The 20,247-nt window shown below is 37.2% G+C and overlaps 1 protein-coding gene across 1 annotated transcript in view; it reads left to right on the forward strand.

The window, feature by feature from the left end:
* CLDN16 (claudin 16) overlaps positions 1-20,247 on the forward strand; it is a 90,639-nt gene that overhangs the window by 56,493 nt on the left and 13,899 nt on the right. Inside the window, exon 2 of the mRNA XM_032171906.3 lies at positions 8,069-8,439. Within this exon, the coding sequence (XP_032027797.2) occupies positions 8,069-8,439 (371 nt within the window). The remainder of the gene's footprint in view (positions 1-8,068; positions 8,440-20,247) is intronic.

The following is a 20,247-nucleotide window of genomic DNA, read 5'->3' on the forward strand; positions in this document are numbered from 1 at the left end:
CTTCTTGAAAGGCATTCTATTAATCTATAGTTACTAAGTACCTGACCTGAGCCTGACATATTTGCTACTTGGTGAAATCCCCTTCCTTCCTTCCTTTTCTTCCTTTTATTCCTTCCCTCCCTCCCTTCTTTCCCTTTCCTTCCTTCCTTCCTCCCTCCCTTCCTTCCCTTTTCTTCCTTCCCTCCCTCCCTCCCTTCCTTCCTTCCGTCTTTCCTTCCTTCCTTCTTTCCTTCCTTCCTTCCTTCCTTCCATCTTTCCTTTCTTCCTTCCTTCTGTTTTTTGGTTATAGACTAATAAACATCATCTAGAGGCATCAAATATATAGAAAGCTTAATTGTGACATACTAAACTATCCAGTTACTGATTCTAAGTTCAACAAAAAGAAAGGAGAGTGAACTGAAGATATCAATTTGGGCTTCACAAAGTTAATATTTATTCCTGAGGGATGGTTAGGATTATGATAAATGGTAGGGAAAATAAAAAAGCATTTTAGGCAAAAGAAATTGCATAAACGTGTTGAGAAACTGAAGTATTCATGGGTTAAGAAGAAAGCATAAAATTGACAAATGAGATCTAATTAAACTAAAGCGCTTTTGAACAACAAAAGAAACCATCAACAGAGTAAACAGACAACCTACAGGACAGGAGAAAATTTTTACAATTTATTATGCATCTGACAAAGGTTGAGAATTGCTTGAACCCAGGAGGCAGAGGTTGCAGTGAGCTGAGATCACGCCATTGCACTCCAGCCTGGGTGACGAGTAAAACTCCGTCTCAAAAAAAATAAAAATAAATAAATAAATAAATAAATAAATAAATAAGTAGAATTTTTAGTTGTATGTCAAGAAATCAGGACAATCAAAGCCTGAAGTTGCTTCCCCTTGTTGAGAAGAAGGCAATGGAAATGGTTCTATAAAATTAACTGATGCAAGGTAGGGTTCCAGGTACCAAAACTAAATAGGACAGGATGAAGGTTATTCAGATGAACGAGTGTGAGTACAAGTTGCACCCTAAGGAATACTAAGTGTAAAAGATGGGGAACCCAAGATCAATTCTCAAGTCCAAAGGTCATCACTGGAATATAAATGACAAATAAACTACAAAGGCTGCAGATTCAGGAAGCCATTAGAAGATAGGGAGGTGATGCAGGTGCAGTGCAAACAGCAAAAAAAAAGAGTAAAGGGAGATAACTCTTGGTAATTTCCTAAAATACAATTGATTAGAACTTGTTTTTATTAGCTTCCACATACCTGGTTGGTGGGAGTTCACTCTGGTTTAAAAGTGTAAGTAGATAGAAGCTTAAGTTTACAGATAGCAGTAAAAAAGGATGCTACCTAATCTGTCTGTTGCTTGATCACTGTTACTCTCTTGTCTAAAACCATCAGTTACTCTCAAAGATAAGTTCATATTTATTCATGCTCCTTCATCTGGAACTGAAGACCTTCCACAAGGTTACCATAACTTGCCACTCCAGCTTCATTTTCTTATGCTGGCCTAAACATATGCTAAACTCTGGACATACCAAAGTACTCACTCACTGCTTCTTAATTTGATACTTTGTCCTACTGCCTCTAGGCCCTTGATAACATTATTTCTATCCCTGATGTGATTTAGCACCAGTGTATTGGAATAACATAGAAAGTTAGTCATCTACTGTGTTAGGTAGGGACTCCTTTTGTATATTTGTCACTCCAGAATGTTTAAGTGAGAACAGATGTGCTGAGTTAAGCACACACCAGTTAAGCTAACTGAACTGGGAAGGTTGGCATGAGTGCAGTGATAAGGACTCAACCTAACAGTTTATAGAGAGTATCCTACATTTCCTGGCAATTTCAGTGTTTCCTTGCCCACCACGTATTAAGTACACACTGAAATCTTACCATTTGCATAGTCTTTTTGATTTACAAAGAAGAGCTGACATTGAGAGCCCTTCATGAGAGAATACTTAAATATTTGGAGAGAAAACAAGAAGGAAATACAAAATGATGAAAGGATATTAATAATGACCAATTGAATGTGTTTGAGTCAAAAGAAAAAAAAAGCCTCAACTTGTGAGATTAAGCCCAATTCAGATGGATTCATTTTATGTCCTATTTCATAATGAACATAGGATATATGTGGAAGGGTGTAGGGCATTCAAGAGAAAGCTTTTATGCCAGAATGACTTCATGAGTTGCCTACTAACTCAAAGGGAATAAAATGTTAACCTTTCACATTAGGTTTATTCCAACCTGGTTCACTCAAAACACCCCTCATTGCTTAATCATGCTGTACCACGATGAACATCTTGTTTTTCCAGCTGAAATAAGTTACAGAATGAGTAACAACATATGCCTTGCTACTGAATTTGAGGTTGATTTTTGATGAATGACTCACTGGGTCATTGCTGAGTTTTGGCTTAAGGAAAACTCAAATTCTATGTAAGAAAACAGATACATAAAGAGCATACTATTTGCAGGGCTCCATGCTTGCCCAAGCATTCTCCACATCGGAGATGTCAATTATTCCCATCATGAACTGATTCATGAATTTTTTAGGTAACATTTGTACCAATGGTGATCCTACCACTATTTGAACCCCCACCAAACCAGACCATTTCCGTTTCAGTCAGTTCTAATTGTTGGAAAGTCCCTTCTTAATTGAGCATAATTCTGCTTCTCTTTGCTTTTACAATATTTTCTAGTTATGTTCTCTGAAGCCTGCTGGAAAGATCATAATTCCTTTGGGCCATCCACCCATTATTTAAAACCCACTGTCACGTTTGCTCTGCTCCCTTTTTAAAAAATTCAAAATACTCTTTTAGTCCCAATTTCCTTCAGTCACGCCTCATGTGAGGTATTTGCCAGATAGTTGCCAATCTCCTCATTAATCTCACCAACTGGAACCTTCTCTAGTTGGGTTTTATGTTAAATGGTGATACCCAAGAATAAACACAGCAAATCCAGGTGTGGTCTGCCTAAAATGAACACTGGACTTCCATTACAACATCACATAAGCCAGTGTAATAGGATTTTAAATTAGAATCATTTCTGACTCAGTTTTTACTGAATCCACTAGACAACAAAGACAAAGTTCCAAAATGAAACAGGAGACCCAGGACGGAGTTGCAAAAATGGTGTCTGAGAACCAGTTTTGCAGCCCATAGTGGACCAGCTATCTCTCTCCCCTTCAAAACAAGCAAACAAACAAATACAATTAACCCCAAGAAAGGAGTTAGAGATTAGGAGATAATTTTTGGAGGGAGCTATTGATATGTACTGAGTACCACTTTTATGTCACCATTGAGGGGGCAGACACTGGGAGTTCTTGAATCTCACTTTAAGCATAAAGAACAAGGCTTCAGTTCTTCTACTCTGAACACTTGGTATTTGCTCCCTGGATCTAGAGAAACACGGTAAACCTCTGCACTTCTCCAGCTAAGAAATCTAAGGAACAAAAGTTCTAGCAGACACATTGCCTACGTGATAGAGGATGACTGCATGATGGAGGAGTGGCTATAAAGAGATTTGGCCTGTGTACAGGGGTACAGATACTCATATCACTGGAATGAAGCGGTATCTTTGTGCTTTGAAATGACTAAAATACATTATATTACCTGAAAATGACATAAATATCATAAAACTTGCCCTATATTTTATTCAAGGGTCAGGGGAAGAATAGGCCTAGACCAAACAGATTTGAAAGCACCATAGGAGACTAAAATGAAATTGTTTTATGATTATACTTTTTCTTTCCTGTGTCTTCAATTTACTAAGTTGTTCTATATATAGATATAGATGGATAAATATAGATATACATATACACACATACATGTATGTACACACAAACATACATACATATGTATATGCATGGCACATATGTAAAACAACAAACTTATAAAAATCATACTAGCTACAATTTATTGCTTGTTTATTGAGTTCTATGCACTGCATTAAGACCTTTACAAACGTTATTCATTTCTCACAGCCATTTTATGGGACAAAATTCATAATTCTCATTTTATTGACAAGAAGGCAGCCTCAGAAATGTTAACTAGCTTGATCAAGATCTGTCGTATATAAATGGGCTTAGCCTAAACTTGAGTCTGCCTGACTTTGAGGTCTAAGCTTTTAACCACCGCTTTATTTTACTTAGTTATAGCTAGCATGGCCTTTGAGAACAGCAACTGATTTTATTGTTTAGATTTTTCCAATGAGCACTGGAAATTTCAAAGGGAGTGAGGAGACTATTTATAGGATATGGTATAAGTCATTTACTCCTTCTAAGAACTCATTATCATAATAAATATAGAGGGAACATTTTGTGACATTAATGGAAACAACAGAACTAACACAAAAACACGCTGTTCTTGACACAAGAACTTGCTGTTCTGTTCAACTGAAAATGCAAAGCTGCTTCCACCTGCAGACCGAAAGGACAATTGCAATACTTCCAGTTCTACGATTACTTCCTTTAATAGACCAACAGTCAGGGTGCTAGATTAAGGGTGTCACTCGACTGATCACCGGGTGGCTCTAAAGCCTCATCCAGGAGTAGTGCAAGCACTGGGTGAGTAGGGACATGGTGCATAGTGAATTGATCAAAATGTTGATCTTAGAGATCTTGCAGAATGAATAGCCCTGGAGCTGCAAAGATGATTAGGACACTTTTGCCAGCCTAGTATCCATCCTGGAGGACCCTGAATGTTTCAGAAGGGGAAAGTCCAATATTACTCCCTCTTCTGTAAAATGTGGGGGCTCTGAGAATTAAATTATTACACATTTGTTGAGAGCCTACCATGTGCCAGGTAGAATTTTAAGCATGTGGGATGCACTGGTGAACAAAAGATGTCTGTTTTCATGGAGCTTAGATGAGATAATATATCTGAAAATATTTTGTAAACCTTATTGAGCAACACACAGTAATAACTTTTCTTCGTTTATAATAAATTGGAAAACGCATCATATTTCTAACTAATATGCCTATGTACTCTAATTGGGAGTGGTATTATAGCTTAAGACTGTTGTCAGAATTACCTGAATGGAGTTCTTTGCTTCCTGCTTCTGGTCCACTCACTGAAGAGTAAACCTCTCAAGGACTAGGATGAGTTCTTCCAACCGTTTATTTTCTCTGTGTCCCAAGAAAAAGTACTAGAGTCAGAGTACACTGTTCATAAATGTGTGCTGGATGGAATGGAATTAAACTATAAAAGAGTTGATAAGCCAAAATGTTGAAGCCTGGGGAGGGTCAGAATGCAAAAGAGATGTGTCTATATAGATTGGTGAGCAGTTTATTCTGCATCTGTGCCCTCCATCCTCACAACTCCCTACACATTTCTTAGAAGTGCACTCACATCCCATCCATGAAGTGTTTACTGCTCTATCCGTCTGCATGACTCTCCTTTCTCGTATCTCCTATTATATTATGGCCTCACTCACAAAAATTAACATGCAAGCCTGAATGTTTTATGTTATTCTCTAAGAGTAGTAAACTTAAATTCAGGAACAATTCTATAGCCACCTGAATAATTCCCCACTGCCTATCACATACAATGTTCAGTGACCATGGAGCTAATGAATGTTATAGTCTAGATTTTTTTTGTGTGAAAGAATCTATGATTTCCAGAAATATGTATGCAGCTGTGTGTGTTTGCGTATGAGAATGCATATGCTCAGCATTGCTTGGTCTTTATTTCTCTCCATTAAGTTCTGATATTTGGATTTGGGACCTATTGGTGCTAGTTAGGGAAGAGTTTGTAGCAAAGATGGAATTCTGATACCCTCTTTGCTAAAACTTTGTCATGATTTGTAGTATATAACTCTAAAAAAATTGTTTTTCTTTTGTTGTTCTAAACTCATCTCTCAAAGTATGGCCATCTGTTTCAAAATCAGAATTTTATACAAAACACATGTAAAATATGAATTCCTGGCTTCCACTCCCAATTTCCTGAATCCAAATGTCTGGGAGTGGAATTCCTGGGTCTGCATTTATAACAAGTGGCCTTACAGAGTCCAGTGTACTCTCAGGTTGAAGAACTACTGCCTTGGAGTGCACTGTCAGCAGGTAAAGTACACTGTGAAAAGTCCCTGCGTGAAACGCCAGCAACAAGTCCAGGACTTTCCTGCAAAGGGCATGTGCTTTTGGCATTGGTTTGCTCTCCCAGATCAACAGAGTCAATCTTAATAGCATTTCAGATTTTAGGGCACAGGGAAAGATTCTCTGTGACTCACCAAAGCAGCATGTGTGGATGTGTGTATTCCATGGGCAATGACATTCTTTGAATGAGCACTTAAAAAACAGGTATTTTTTTTTTCCAACTGTTAAACGAAATAAGTAAAATAAAAGCCTCTGTAATGTACCTCACAGACTAGTTATAACGATTGCTAATGTGGACAGTAATCACCCCTTCTCCTTGAGGAATATTTTCAAAGACCCTCAGTAGATGTCAGAAACGAAGGACAGTACTGGATCCTACACACTCTATACGCAACAGTAGGTCAGATCACCGAGGCAGCTATTAAGTGACTAAGGGGTGGGTAGTGCATACAATGTGGAAATGCTGGCCAAAGGGCTGATTCATATCCCATGTGAAGTGGGATGGCTTGAGATTTCATCACGCTATTCAGAACAGTGCTCAATTTACCACTGATGAATTGTTTATCTATGAAATTTTCCATGTAATTTTTGCAGACCGTGATTAACCACTGATAACTGAAACCCCAAAAGGGAAACTCTGGGTATCAGGGGTGGTACTATAGACCCTATGTATAGAAATAATTAAGCTTATATTCCACCTATGGTTTTCCATGCAGCTTTTACATTTAAATTTACATTTTATATACTTGAATAAAATGAATTAAAATTAGAAAAAACAAAGATTAGTCACAAAAAGTTTATTATTATATTTTTGAAAAATGGTTTATCAATACTGATTTTAGCCCTTTATACTGTATATTGTGATCAAATAATTTTCAGATGGAAAAAAGTAATACTTTTATGAGCTGTTGGTAAAATAAGTATCTTAGTAGCTGATTCATTCCAGAGTAATTACCTATTTCTGGCGTTTTCTCTGCCCCTTTCTTTCTCTCCCTCCCAATTTCTTTCTCTCACTCTGTCTCCCCTTTGACATTCTCTCCTACATTAAGAATCACCACTTTGTTTTTACTGTTCTCATTCCAAATTTTTATTTTAGTATATAGAAGTCTACCTGATGAAGCGAAAATGTTGATATATGTGCTTTTTAAAGCATATTAAAGAGTATTAGTTATGGAATTTTTAGACCCATTAAGGATACCTATGCAGATACAGGTAAAATTCCAGTTTCTCCTGTTATATATTAAAAACTTTTTTTTTTTAAAAAGAAAAAAAATTTTTCCTCATATAACAGCTTTTTTTTCTTCATTAGACATGTTTTCAAACATTGGTCCATGAGGGAAAATTAATAATATAGGTAATTCTTAGTCATGTGAATATTTTCCATTTAGCTATTACTGACAGATGCTATTCTAAGTGACTTACGGGCACAGTGTCTTTTATTCCTCATATGAAGAACAAACAGTATATAAAGAAAATATTAATACATGCATTTTCAGAAACTACAGCCCAAGGGCTCTCAGACCGCAAATTCAGAGCAAGGATTTCCACCCAGAGCTGTCTGCATTAAAATGCACACTTGTTCCCATTCTACGATGCTGAAAGGTTAGGAGCCTTGGCTGTCCCTACTGCCCAGGTGCTACAAGTCCTTCATGGGGCTGTTCTACGCAACACTTTGGAATGCAGACTCCCTTGAGCAAGCACTCGTTTAGCATAGTTTCGCCACTGGCCTGTCTGTCTAAGGTAGTCGGCGAATATTAAAATAGTCCTAACAATAAAATAACACTCAGTCAACCGTGTAGCTTTCTTCTGAGGGGGAGGAGAATAGCTCACTCTCCCTAGAGGGCCTAAGAAAGATCAGTTTACAGGTTCCAGCATGGGGTGGGACCCTTCCTCCTTCCCCCGTCTTGGCACTGGCACTTGGTCTGGTGACCACCACTAGCCCACAGTTGGGTCAGTAAACGTTACAGAACTCCCCCACCCGAAACACACTCAGCCCTTGCACTGACCTGCCTTCTGATTGGAGGCTGGTTGCTTCGGATAATAACCTCCAGGACCCCACTGTTGGTTACAGCCTGTTTGTATTATTCTGACCGCAACTCAAGACACCTGCAGCAGGGTGTGAGAAAAAGTAAAAGACCAGTATTTTCACATTGCCGGGTACCAGCAACACAGAAGACTGACAGCCGCCACCTAAGTGGGGCCGGGGCTGGTGTCTGCCCATGTTGCCATCTGGACGGGCTGCTTACCACAATGAGGGACCTTCTTCAATACATTGCTTGCTTCTTTGCCTTTTTCTCTACTGGGTTTTTGATTGTGGCCACCTGGACTGACTGTTGGATGGTGAATGCTGATGACTCTCTGGAGGTAAGAAGATAGCAAATTCTTTTCGTGACCCAGGCCAGCCCAAATTCTCGCTAAGTCCTAACTGCCATATACAACATTCAGTACCTTTACTAAGGCTAATGATAGCAAAAATAGGCAACATGGACTGACTATTTATTGAGTCTTTACATTATCAGCTCATTTAATCCTCATAGTTAACTTATGAGGTAGGTGTTGTTATCCCATTAAACAGATGAAGTTACTAAATAGTTCCTCTTTTTTTCATAAGGATAAATTTACACAAGGGTAATTAAATGATCTCTGCTACTGAGACCTTCAGAAATTCACATCTTCCATTGCTGCACATATCAAATTGAAGAACATTTCAGTACCACCCTTTTTTCTAAGATAAATTTGTTACTCTTGATGACAGCATCAAGAATAGTGTGATAACTTTTTTTAAGGAGTATTAATAATCTAAAACATTGAGGAAGAAAATGCAAGGCATGCAAAACCTACCCAATTAACATGCAATAGGAAAAACATTATCTTAATGATTTCCAAGTAAAAGAAAATATTTTGACGGAGAAAACGTCTTTCCAGTGCATCCCAATGTACAGGGGACAGGCATGGACTTAAATCCTCCCTTAAAATGAGTTGCTCTAGGAAACTGACTGCTATGCAAAAGATGAGTGAGTGGGTTCACATTTGAGGATTTTATTTTTGTCACTGGAGAAGCTCAGAAAGAAGTAATTTTGAAGTTCAAAAGCATTACCTGTGGCCATAGGAATCTGAGAGAGGCAGAATTGAGTAAAAAATCAAATCTTCAGAATTAGCTGCTGTTCATTAATGAGGCTTAGGAAAATACGGGTAAGAAAAAGAAACAATATTTCAAGAGCTCAAAAAAAAAAAAAAGAGTGTATAGCAAAACAATTTGCCTTTTAATGTGCATCCTGAAGGGAACAATTTACCCTGGCAAATGCTATAATGTCACCTCTATAAAGTTTAGGAAAGATACTCAAGTGAGCTTATATATTTTTCTTCTAATTTTCTTTATTAAACTCTCAAATTGGAGTTCCAAATGGAAAGTAATAATCATTCTATTTTGCTGTGTATTATTTTTGCCTCTCACTTTTTCTTGCTTTTAGTTTTCCTCTGACTTGAACATGGCATTTCAAAACCAATGGAGTTATGGATACCTCTTTAATGCTAGAAAATTACATTTCCAAAAATTGTGATAGAATTGAACTACCGTAAAGGATGTCTGCTATAAGTGAGCCCAGTGATGCATTTTATCTGGCCACGAATATATGGAGAGAATGAAATAAATGCCTTTTGAACAGTGCTCAGGGAAAAGTGCAGATACAACGCTCTGCTGTCATTAGTTTGCCATTATCTAGACGGCCAGTGGTAGGTGATGAATACAGAAATATGTTGAACTTGAGCATAATTATAATTATGTTTTTTAAAATGCAAAACAATGTAAAATCCCACCTAGGGGCATTGTTAAAATATTTTCTAAAACAATTTAAAAGTCTTTCTGCTTAAGCTGACGTAATTGCTAACTTCATTTGGTAAGAAATAGTTTTAGAAAGGGTCAAACCTTGCTGAGAGAGAGATTGAGAGTCCTGGAATTTAAAATGTCTTCTTTCATTTTAGTATAACCAACCAATTTGCCATCTGTCCCATGAAATAATACTTCTAGTTAAAACAAATGGAATGAGCAATTCAGGTTACACACCTCAAGTAAACCCTTGCTAACCTTGAAAAATAGTTAATATTTCTTAGCTTCCTTCTTATTTCCCATACTTAAAATGTATTGCTATAATATTCCCAAGAAGCCTTCATATTTAAAGGAAGAGGCTGGGCATGGTGGCTCATGCCTGTAATCCCAATACTTTGGGAGGCCAAGGCGGGCGGATCACAAGGTCAAGAGATTGAGACCATCCTGGCCAACATAGTGAAACCCCATCTCTAACAAAAACACAAAAATTAGCTGGTCCTGGTGGCAGGCACCTGTAGTCCCAGCTACTCAGAAGGCTGAGGCAGGAGAATCGCTTGAACTAGGGAGGAGGAGGTTGCACTGAGCCGAGATTGTGCCACTGCACTCCAGCCTGGCAACAGAGCGAGACTCCGTCTAAAAAAAACAAAGAAGAAGGAGAAGAAGAACCCTGTAACAAATCCGGCCCCCTTCTCTTTCAACAATCTCTTTAGTTGTCAATATTTTTAAAGAGACAAAAATCTCTTATAATAATTGCTACTTCAACAGGCCAGGATAGAAAGTTATATTATCCACAAATTTGAAGGTTCTGATACTAGCTCAATTGCTCTTCTCTTTTCTTGCCCCCATCCTCATTTATATATCACCTTTGGTCCATATAACAACTCACTTTATGTCTTTATTTTATTTTTTTATAGATATGGTCTCACACTGTCACCCAGGATAGAGTGTACTGGTGCAATCATATCTCACTGCAGATTCAAACTTCTAGGCTCGAGTCATCCTACCACCTCAGCCTCCCTAGTAGCTAGGACTGCAGGTGCATGTCCCAACTGGCTAATTTTAAAAATTTTTTGTAAGAACAAGGACTTTCTCTGCTCTCTAGGCTGGTCTCCAACTCCAGGCCTCAAGTGATCCTCTTGCCTCGGCCTCCTAAAGTACTGGGATTATAGGAGTGAACCACCACAACAGTTCACTTTAATCAATTGTTAGACAAAAGTCAACGAAACCAGTGTTTTGTTTTGTTTTGATTTTTTAAGAAAAAAAAAAAAAGGAATACCAACAGATAATTTAAATAAGAAGGAGTATTATACTTTTCCAGTTTTTTTCATTTATTTATTTATTTATTTTTAGTATTTTTGGATGATGTTGGCACGGGAGTTAGAAGAAGAGTTTTATGGTTCCATTCAGTATAAAAAATATATACAATTATATCATATAAAAGGAATAATGCTACTCCTACTAGAAGAGACAAAGATAAAGCAAAAATTGCTCCTGCCTCTCGGGAGTGCACATTTAATGAGGGGAAAACAAAGATACACATGAAACTATAATAAAAAGCATAAATAAATTCGTATTTTGAGCAAGAAATAAGCGAAGTATCATTGGGGAAGAAAATATGCAATGATTACTTCCTATCAGGGACATCGAAGCAGGTCTTATGAAAGAAAAGGCATTTGAGCAAAGCCTTGAAACAATGTAAAGCATTTCAAATTGTAGAAATGGCAGCAGGGGCCTTTCAGATAAGGGGACAAAGTGGCAAAAGTGCAAAGTGAGGAAAAGCTCAGCACTTGTTAGAGGAGTAAAGTGGGTAACACAAAACAGGAGGTAGAGAAAGCTCAGATATTCTTTTTGCCTACCACAGTCTACCTATCTCGAATGAATTTCTTTGTATTAGGTAAAAATGTTAGGAAAGAAAATAGCACACAGAATTACGATGTGCACAACCCTAAATCCGTGACTAGAGGCCCTCAGCTACCATCCTGCTCTTGTCATTATTGATTCATTTGTGTCTCTGAGAAGACTGATGGGGAGAAGAGAATTTGGGTTTTGGGATTTTTCAAGCGTGTGTTTGCATCTTAACCCTTATTAACTGCCTTCTATAAACAAGTCACATTTCTTGTCTTTGGCTCAGTTTTTTCAATTATATAGTTGAACTCAGTTGTTTCTAAGACCCTTTTCAGTCTTTTTTTTTTTTTTTTAACATCAGGTCTCCATGTCTGTCTGAAACTTCAGAGAGTTGGACACTCACTAATGGACTGGTGGTGTCTGGTGCTTCTCCAGGCATTTCCATCGGGAATCTAGTGGGAGTATACTCCATTTTTCTGTAACTTCATACACTCTCCCTTCCTTCATTCCAACTTTTTTCTCTTTTTGCTTCATTTCCTTGTTCTTTTCTTCCTCTTCTTTGTTTCCCCTCTCTCTTTTCCTCCCTTTTCTTACCTCCTTCTCTTTCCCTCCTATATCCTTCTTTTTCTTTCTTTCCATTTCTCCTTCATCTCTTTATCCCTTCGTTTCTCTCTCTTTTCTTTCTACCTTTTGTCATTTCACAAATAATCTTTGACAACTTCTGTATACTTGGCACCATGGTGGGTTCAGGGTTGTGAAGTAGGATGAGACCTGGAGCCTCCCCTAGGCTGCTCCCAGTGTAGTGAGTGGGACAAATAGGTGAACCGACAGTTATAGCACCATGCAGCACACACTACGATAATGAAAACTGTAAGCGGGTGGCTCACTCAGTCTTGAATAACTAGTGAAAGCTACCCAAAAGAAGAAATATCTAAACTAGGACTTGAAGAACAGGTGAGTGAAGCGGAGAAGTAGGGAGTATTCCAAGCTCAGGAAATGGCAGGAACTGAGATCAAGGTACAAGCGCATTGTATGTTTGCAGTATTTTGTATATTTCATCATAGTAAGAATTTCCAGTTTAGAGAAAAGAATACAGGGGTTGGGTCATTAAGAGTTTTGCATAGCATGTAAAATATAGATCTTATACCATAGGCAAGTGTTTGTCACTGTAAGCAATATGTACGTGTATTTTAGAAAGATGAATCATTCTGGTATCTGTGGGGAGAGATTGGAAGGGTAAAATGAGGTATGGGGAGAACAACTAGGAGACTTTTGTTATAGACCAGAAGGGAAACAATAGTGGTCTGAACTTGAGTGGCAGCAAGCATGAAGAAATATGAAATATGGGAGACTAAAAATGTCAAATTGATGAGAGTTATAACTGACTGCATGTGGGGAAGCAGGTGATGAAGAGACACAGTCAAAGTTGAAATCTGCCTTTCTGATCTGGGGCGATTGGAGGGGTGGTGATGTTACTCACCAAGAATTTAAATGAATGAAAATTAGTATCTATACAGAAATCTTCACGGAGCAATGTCCCCGAACCATCCTACTGTTTTTTTCTGCTTAGCTTATTACGTAATACTTAGAGGTAGGAACACAATTCTTTTTTTTTTTTTTTGAGACGGAGTCTCGCTCTGTCTCCCAGGCTGGAGTGCAGTGGCGCAATCTCGGCTCACTGCAAGCTCCGCCTCCCGGGTTCACACCATTCTCCTGCCTCAGCCTCCCGAGTACTTGGGACTACAGGCGCCCACCACCACGCCCGGCTAATTTTTTGTATTTTTAGTAGAGACGGGGTTTCACCGTGGTCTCGATCTCCTGACCTCGTGATCCGCCCGCCTCGGCTTCCCAAAGTGCTGGGATTACAAGCGTGAGCCACCACGCCCGGCCAGGAACACAGTTCTTTACAGTGGAGAAGTTTATAGATTTAACTTTATATCAGAGGGACCTGAGGTTAAATCCTACATTACCAGGCAGTGGCTGTATGAATTTAGACAGACTCTTAAATAGCTATAAACCACATTTCCTGTTCAGTAATGAGAGAATAATAATACACACATCGTAAGTTTCTTGTGAGAATTAAATGAGCTTGTGTATCTAAAGCATTTGCCACAGTAGCAGGCAGATATGAATCAGCCAATAAATATTAGATATATTATTGTCTATTTGCAGTTTATTGGTTTGTTTTTGTTCTGGAGAAGGAGAGGACATTTTGCATAATGTTTGCTGAACAGAGAAATATAAGATTTAAATTCTATTCCTATTTTTGGTATTGCTTCGCTTGGAGAAATTTTGTTTACTTCTCTAAAGCTGTCATTTGCCATATATATATATATATATCAGAATCTCTTTCTGTCGCCCAAGCTGGAGTGCAGTGGCATGATCTTGGGTCACTGCAGCCTCCACCTCCTGAGTTCAAGCAGTGCTCCTGCCTCAGCCTCCCGAGTAGCTGGGACTACAGGCAAGCGCCACCATGCCTGGCTAATTTTTTTGTATTTTTTGTAGAGACAGGGTTTCACCATGTTGGTCAGGCTGGTCTTGAACTCCTGACCTCAGGAGATCCGCCCACCTCATCCTCCCAAAGTGCTGGGATTACAGGTGTGAGCCAACACACCTGGCTGCCCATTTTTATATTTACATCTATTTCCTTTTTGTCTGACCAGGGAAATAAGACAGACAATAAGTCAAATAGTCAAGGTTATTTATCAAATGCTCACATTTGACAAAGAAAATAAATTATGAGATAATAACATTGTTAATATGTTAACTACAAGATAGGTAACTCTTAATTATTTACACTGAAATAGTTTCCTCACACAGTAGTTACTGATCTCTCAATTATAAAGAGGAAAAAGTGTTTTCACAAGAAGATTTCATTTTCAGTTCATCTTTGTTAATTATTGAGAACCTGCTATATACTAAGCACTAGTATGATTAAAATTTTATTACCTCAAAACAAAGTTGCTCACATTAGTATTTATTTGATCTGTATAATCAGGTTCTCTTCTGGGATTTCTATTTGCATTAATATTACAATTCTTTTAAACATAAAGTAAATAATAAAATTATTATATCCAGCATGCCCCTTGATTATATACATTTTTTTAACTTTCCAATTGATTTCAAACTCTTTCAGCAGATGTTTGAGGCTACAAATATTCTCTTATTTATCTCATGGTTTCCTAAGTACCTAGCACTGATGTTCATTAATGTGAACTCATGATGCATTTGCTCACATGAGTTGATACAGCACTTAGTAACATACTTAGCATACCTGTAATATGAGGTGATTATTGAAAATCTCACATTGAACCTTAAATAAGAAGTATGTCTGTAATGAAATGATGATTTTTTTAAAGCAAGATTTTATATCATGCTACAATTTAAATATTTTCAGGATATGTATTTGGTTCATTTTTAAAAATAAAATTGGAATAAAAATCTGATTCTTGGGATATCTAATAAAGTTGATGAAGAGTATATTCTGGGCTAGAGAATGTGGCTTTTTGCTTGGTGCTTTAAAGAGAGAAATAGAAAAAAAGAAAGAAAAAAGAAATTGATAGTTTGTAATAATTTACTCAACATAAATTGTGATCTTTATCACTGGGCAATAATCATTACAAAGTTGTAATGCCATACTTTTAAAAGGAAAACATTTTAATGTATGTAACCATTTAAAAATGTTAAAATGAAAATATTTAGAAAGTTCAGACACATAACATAGGTCATATACCTGCGAAGAACACAAAATTTTATTTTTCTCCTAAGTTGGCATTACCCCATTTCTTATGATTTATACCTTTACCTAGTGCTCCACAAATAACCCGAACTAAAACAAATAAATTTTAGCAAATAAAGTCATGTTTTTCTTTCATATCTTATAAATATGGGATATAAAGTAAAAAGAAAAGGCAACATTGATTATGATTATTTTAGTCTTGCTCCCTCATCTTTATTAAGGCCTGTATTTAGGCCCTGGGATAGTAAAAAATATAAAATAAAATGTAAAAGTAAAATGTTCAGAATCTTGATTGAAAAATTTAAATGCATTTTATGTTAAAATTGAAAATGTTTCCAGTTTTAGTAGTCAAATGTTATTTACTACAATATTAATAAAACTTTTGCATCTTAATAAATATACCTAAGTAAGTACTAAGTAGCTATCTAAGTAGGAAAGTCACATCTTCAATGTTAAAATATATTAACACATGGATGGTAAAGTGGTGTGAAAATTATAAATTCTTATAATTTGTATATTCAGGGTGGTTTTTTAAAATAATGTATCTTAATAGCTTATTTTCTTTTAGTTGTCCGTACATTTATAATCTTAATGCATATTGACAAAAAATAATCTTGTTTGATAGTGGTTAACCAACAATAAACATTTACAAAATCTACTGTGTATATTTACTCTCTCTCTCTATAGATAGATAGATAGATAGATAGATAGATAGATAGATAGATAGATAGATACACACACAGACATAATTTCCTATGTTACTAGAGAAGAGATAAATGACGAACATTGTTGAATGTCTCTAATTCTCAAGTATTTTTTAGTGTTTCTAATTCTCAAAAGATATATAAAAAGACAAGGCAGACAAAATTGTTGCTGCTTATATTTCAAGACTGATAAGAAAAGAGAAACTGGGAAAGACTAGGATAGAGAAGTCTTAATGGGAGGCTGCTATAGAGTCCAGAATAAGAAATCCCAGGATTAAGGAACTAATTTATGCCACTGTAACTCAACTGGGAAGAGTCATCATCTCTATGGTTTCCTAACACTTTTAAGTGACATCCTACTCATTTTTAGTACTGTAGTAAACACTTTCCAGAGCCAGTTGAGTAAACAGGTCCAGAATGACACCGAATCAATGTAAGCTCTTCAGTCTAAATCATAATTCTTTGGCTTCTGGATTTAGCTGTTTTTCTTATTTAGTCGAGTAGAAATTGCACGTATTAAGTAGCAACTGTGCATATAATAACCATTTTCTGCTCCAAACTTCCAATGAGAGTATATGAATTGATTGAAAAATTGGGATTTTCTTATCCTCAATAAACATTTATTAAGCACCTATTATGTACCAAGAGTAAGAGACTGTATGCTCCTTGAAGCCAGCTGCCATGTTTGTCTTTATCATCGCTGTTATCTCCAGAATTAATATAGTCAGCATGTTGACTAGTAAATGACAGGCATTTAATACATATAGTTTGAAGAATGACAGATGGCCTATAATTGCACATACAAAAGATAATGCAATATTTTAAGTCCTATAATAATATGGACAAATTCCTGTGCGATTTCAGGGTAGAAAGTGATAAATGCCAGCTAGAGAGACTTGGGTGGTGGGGAGGCTAATGAAAAAACAGAAGTCTTTAAAATGGGGCTTGAATAATAAGTAGAAGTTTGACAGGTTGAGAGCAAGGAGAGTTAGTCTCATTAGTATAATTAGTATATACCAGGAAGAGAAAACTCAAATGCCTTAAGGAACCAAGTAGCCAGAGTTCACGAGAGAGGCAGGTTGGGTAGGATCTGTGGGGAACCTGGTGAGCCCAAGCCCCACATAAATGGGAGCAGCCACTCCTTTCTTGCCAATTGCTGCTTTGTGAGACTGGTGAGTTCAGGTACCCAGACTGACCAAGTTTCTAAGGAAACCCTGAAATCTCAACTGTTCTGTGAAATCTCTACACATTGTTGGCAACTAATTAAGAGATTTTTTTCGCTTTCCTCATGCTTGTGACTTCTGCTTTATTGTCATACTTTAAGTAAACCTACTTCTCTCCATTTAGGAGATAACCCATTCCTCACTTTTAGAAACAATAGATATTCATTGAAATAATATACAAATTAGCATTGTTTTAATGTTATTTATTAATATATAAGTTGCATGTTAGAAGGAGACATTTTAAATTTAGAATCCTCTATTACAGACAACTCTGTCAGATTAAAAGTTATTACTTAACATTTGCATTTTTTACCCTTTAAGAGAGGTTAACTAAAATATTTTAAACATCAGCCTGCTTTTTAAGAACCCCGTCTTAAAATTTTCAAGAATTTAGATTTGCTTGCTTTTTAGTTTCTAATAAGCCATTTTACAACAGAGGAATAAGTAAATGAAGATGATAAATTATACCAGAGAGCATTCCTAAATATAATAAAAAACATGAAAAATTTTAACCTTGTCTTTTGTGCACAAAGGCACCTTTAAGGGTGTCTCCAGTAAGTGCTATATTAACACAGAAGTTTAGTTAATTACAGCCACTATTCTCACGTACCTTAACTGAGTGTGAATGCCAAGCCATCTAATAGTGTGCCCCTGAGCATTAATACCTAATGAAAGTGGATTCCTTGTTTTCTCTAATGAGCTCATTGCTTTTCTAAATATGGTCATTGCAGGTAAATGATCAATAGCCTTGAAACTGATACCACTACTGAATTATTTTGGCAAGATGGAAATACTGTTATTAGTGTAAAATAAGAATTTTTGAATATGCATTTCAGATCACTTTCTAAATAATGTCATGTATGACAGGAATGACCACAGGAGGCTAGTTTGTTTCAGTGGCTGGCTTAGACGGTAAGAAATCGTGGACGGTCGCTGTCTGATTTACAGCACAGTGGCTTCAAACTTGTGTCACCTAGCTCCAGCTAAAGTGGACTGGATGCAGCGTGTTCCTGTTAATTAAGACACTGCGAGGCAGTCAGCTTTGAGAAGATCTGTTTTCTGTTATGATATGGCAGTTCTGTACAAACTATCTCTAATATACTAGTTTCCTACAGCTGCCTTAACAAATGACCATAAACTCGGTGGCTTAACAAAAGATAACTTTATTCTCTCACAGTTCTGGAGGCTGGAAGCTTACAATCAAGAAGTTGGCAAGGCTGCGCTGCCCCTGAAAGTTCTGGAAGAATCCGTTCTTAGCCTCTTCCAGCTTCTGGTGGCTGTAGGCATTCCTTGACTTGTGGCTGTATCCCTCCAATGTCTCTGCCTCAGAGGTCACATTGCATCTTTCTTTTCTGTCTGTTTCTCTCCTGCATGTGTCTCTTATAATGAAATTTGTCAGCCCACCTGTATAACCCAATATGATCTCAAGGTCCTCAGTTGCATTTTCAAAGATCCTTTTTCCAAATAAGGCCATATACTGGTGGTAAGAATGTGGACATATCTTTCTGAGGGCCACCATCTTTCTCCACCTTCACTGTGGTTAGTTAGTAAAGCCTGACACAGCCACTACTCAAGTCATTATGATGTTTAAGCACTTTACTACCACTGTTTTTATTTATTGAGCATATCATGTATATTGTATGTGTATTTGTAATTTTTAATTCTTTTAACCATCCTATCATTATCTCCCATATACAGATAAGGAGATTGAGGATCAAAAAAGGTAAGATCTTCCCCAAGGTTACAACATAGATAGTAAGAGTGTCAATCTATATTTAATATTTAATGCATATATAAATGTAATTTCTGTGTAATGCACATATAAATTTAGATGTCCACATTATTTAGAAATTTATGTGTTGAATTTCACAAGATAGCTGCTTATCGTTAGATTTTTTTATCTCTGTGTTACACAGGGTCAGATAATCCTCCAGAAAGTCCAAGAATTGTTTCCAACTTAAACCTAAGAAGGAGCATGCCAAGGTGAAGTTCGCAGAATAATAGCCTTGGGATGAGATCCAAGTTAGGGCTTACTTCACCCAAAGCTATCATCCAATACCCAATTCTGGATTACTTTATCTTAAAATGGATTTGGAATTCTTTTTAAAAAAATGTTTTTAGGCTGGGCACAGTGCCTCATGCCTGTAATCCCAGCACTTTGGGAGGCCAAGGTGGGTGGATCACCTGAGGTCAGGAGTTCGAGACCAGCCTGACCAACATGGGGAAACTCCGTCTCTACTAAAAATACTAAAAAAAAAAAAAATTAGCCTGGCGTGGTGGCGCATGCCTGTTATCCCAGCTACTCGGGAGGCTGAGGCAGGAGAATCACTTGAAACCGGAAGGTGGAGGTTGCCATGAGCCGATCGCACCATTGCACTCCAGCCTGGGGAAAACAGTGAGACTCCGCCTCAAAAAAAATTGTTTTTAAACATTTGTAACTGTTTAAACAATTTTTTAGCACATACGCATCTTTTTAAATGGGGTACATAGTAATGTTTTGATACATATAATGTATAGTGATCAGATTAGGGTAATTAGCATACCCATCATCTCAAACATTTATATTTTTTTTTGTTGGAAATATTAAATATCCTTTTTCTAGCTATTTGAAATTATATCATTATTAACAATAGCCATTCTAGAGTGCTATAGAACAGGGGTCCACAACCCCCAGGCCACAGACCAGTACTAGTCCGTGGCCTGTTAGTAACTGGGCTGTGCAGTGGGAGGTGAGCAGTGGGCAAGCGAGCATTACCGCGTAAGGGTGGGCAAAAGCTCCACCTTCTGTCAGATCAGCGGCAGTATTCGATTCTCATAGGAGTGCAAACCCTGTTG

This window comes from Hylobates moloch, unplaced genomic scaffold (genome assembly GCF_009828535.3).
Source record: "Hylobates moloch isolate HMO894 unplaced genomic scaffold, HMol_V3 SCAFFOLD_13, whole genome shotgun sequence".
NCBI lineage: Eukaryota > Metazoa > Chordata > Mammalia > Primates > Hylobatidae > Hylobates > Hylobates moloch.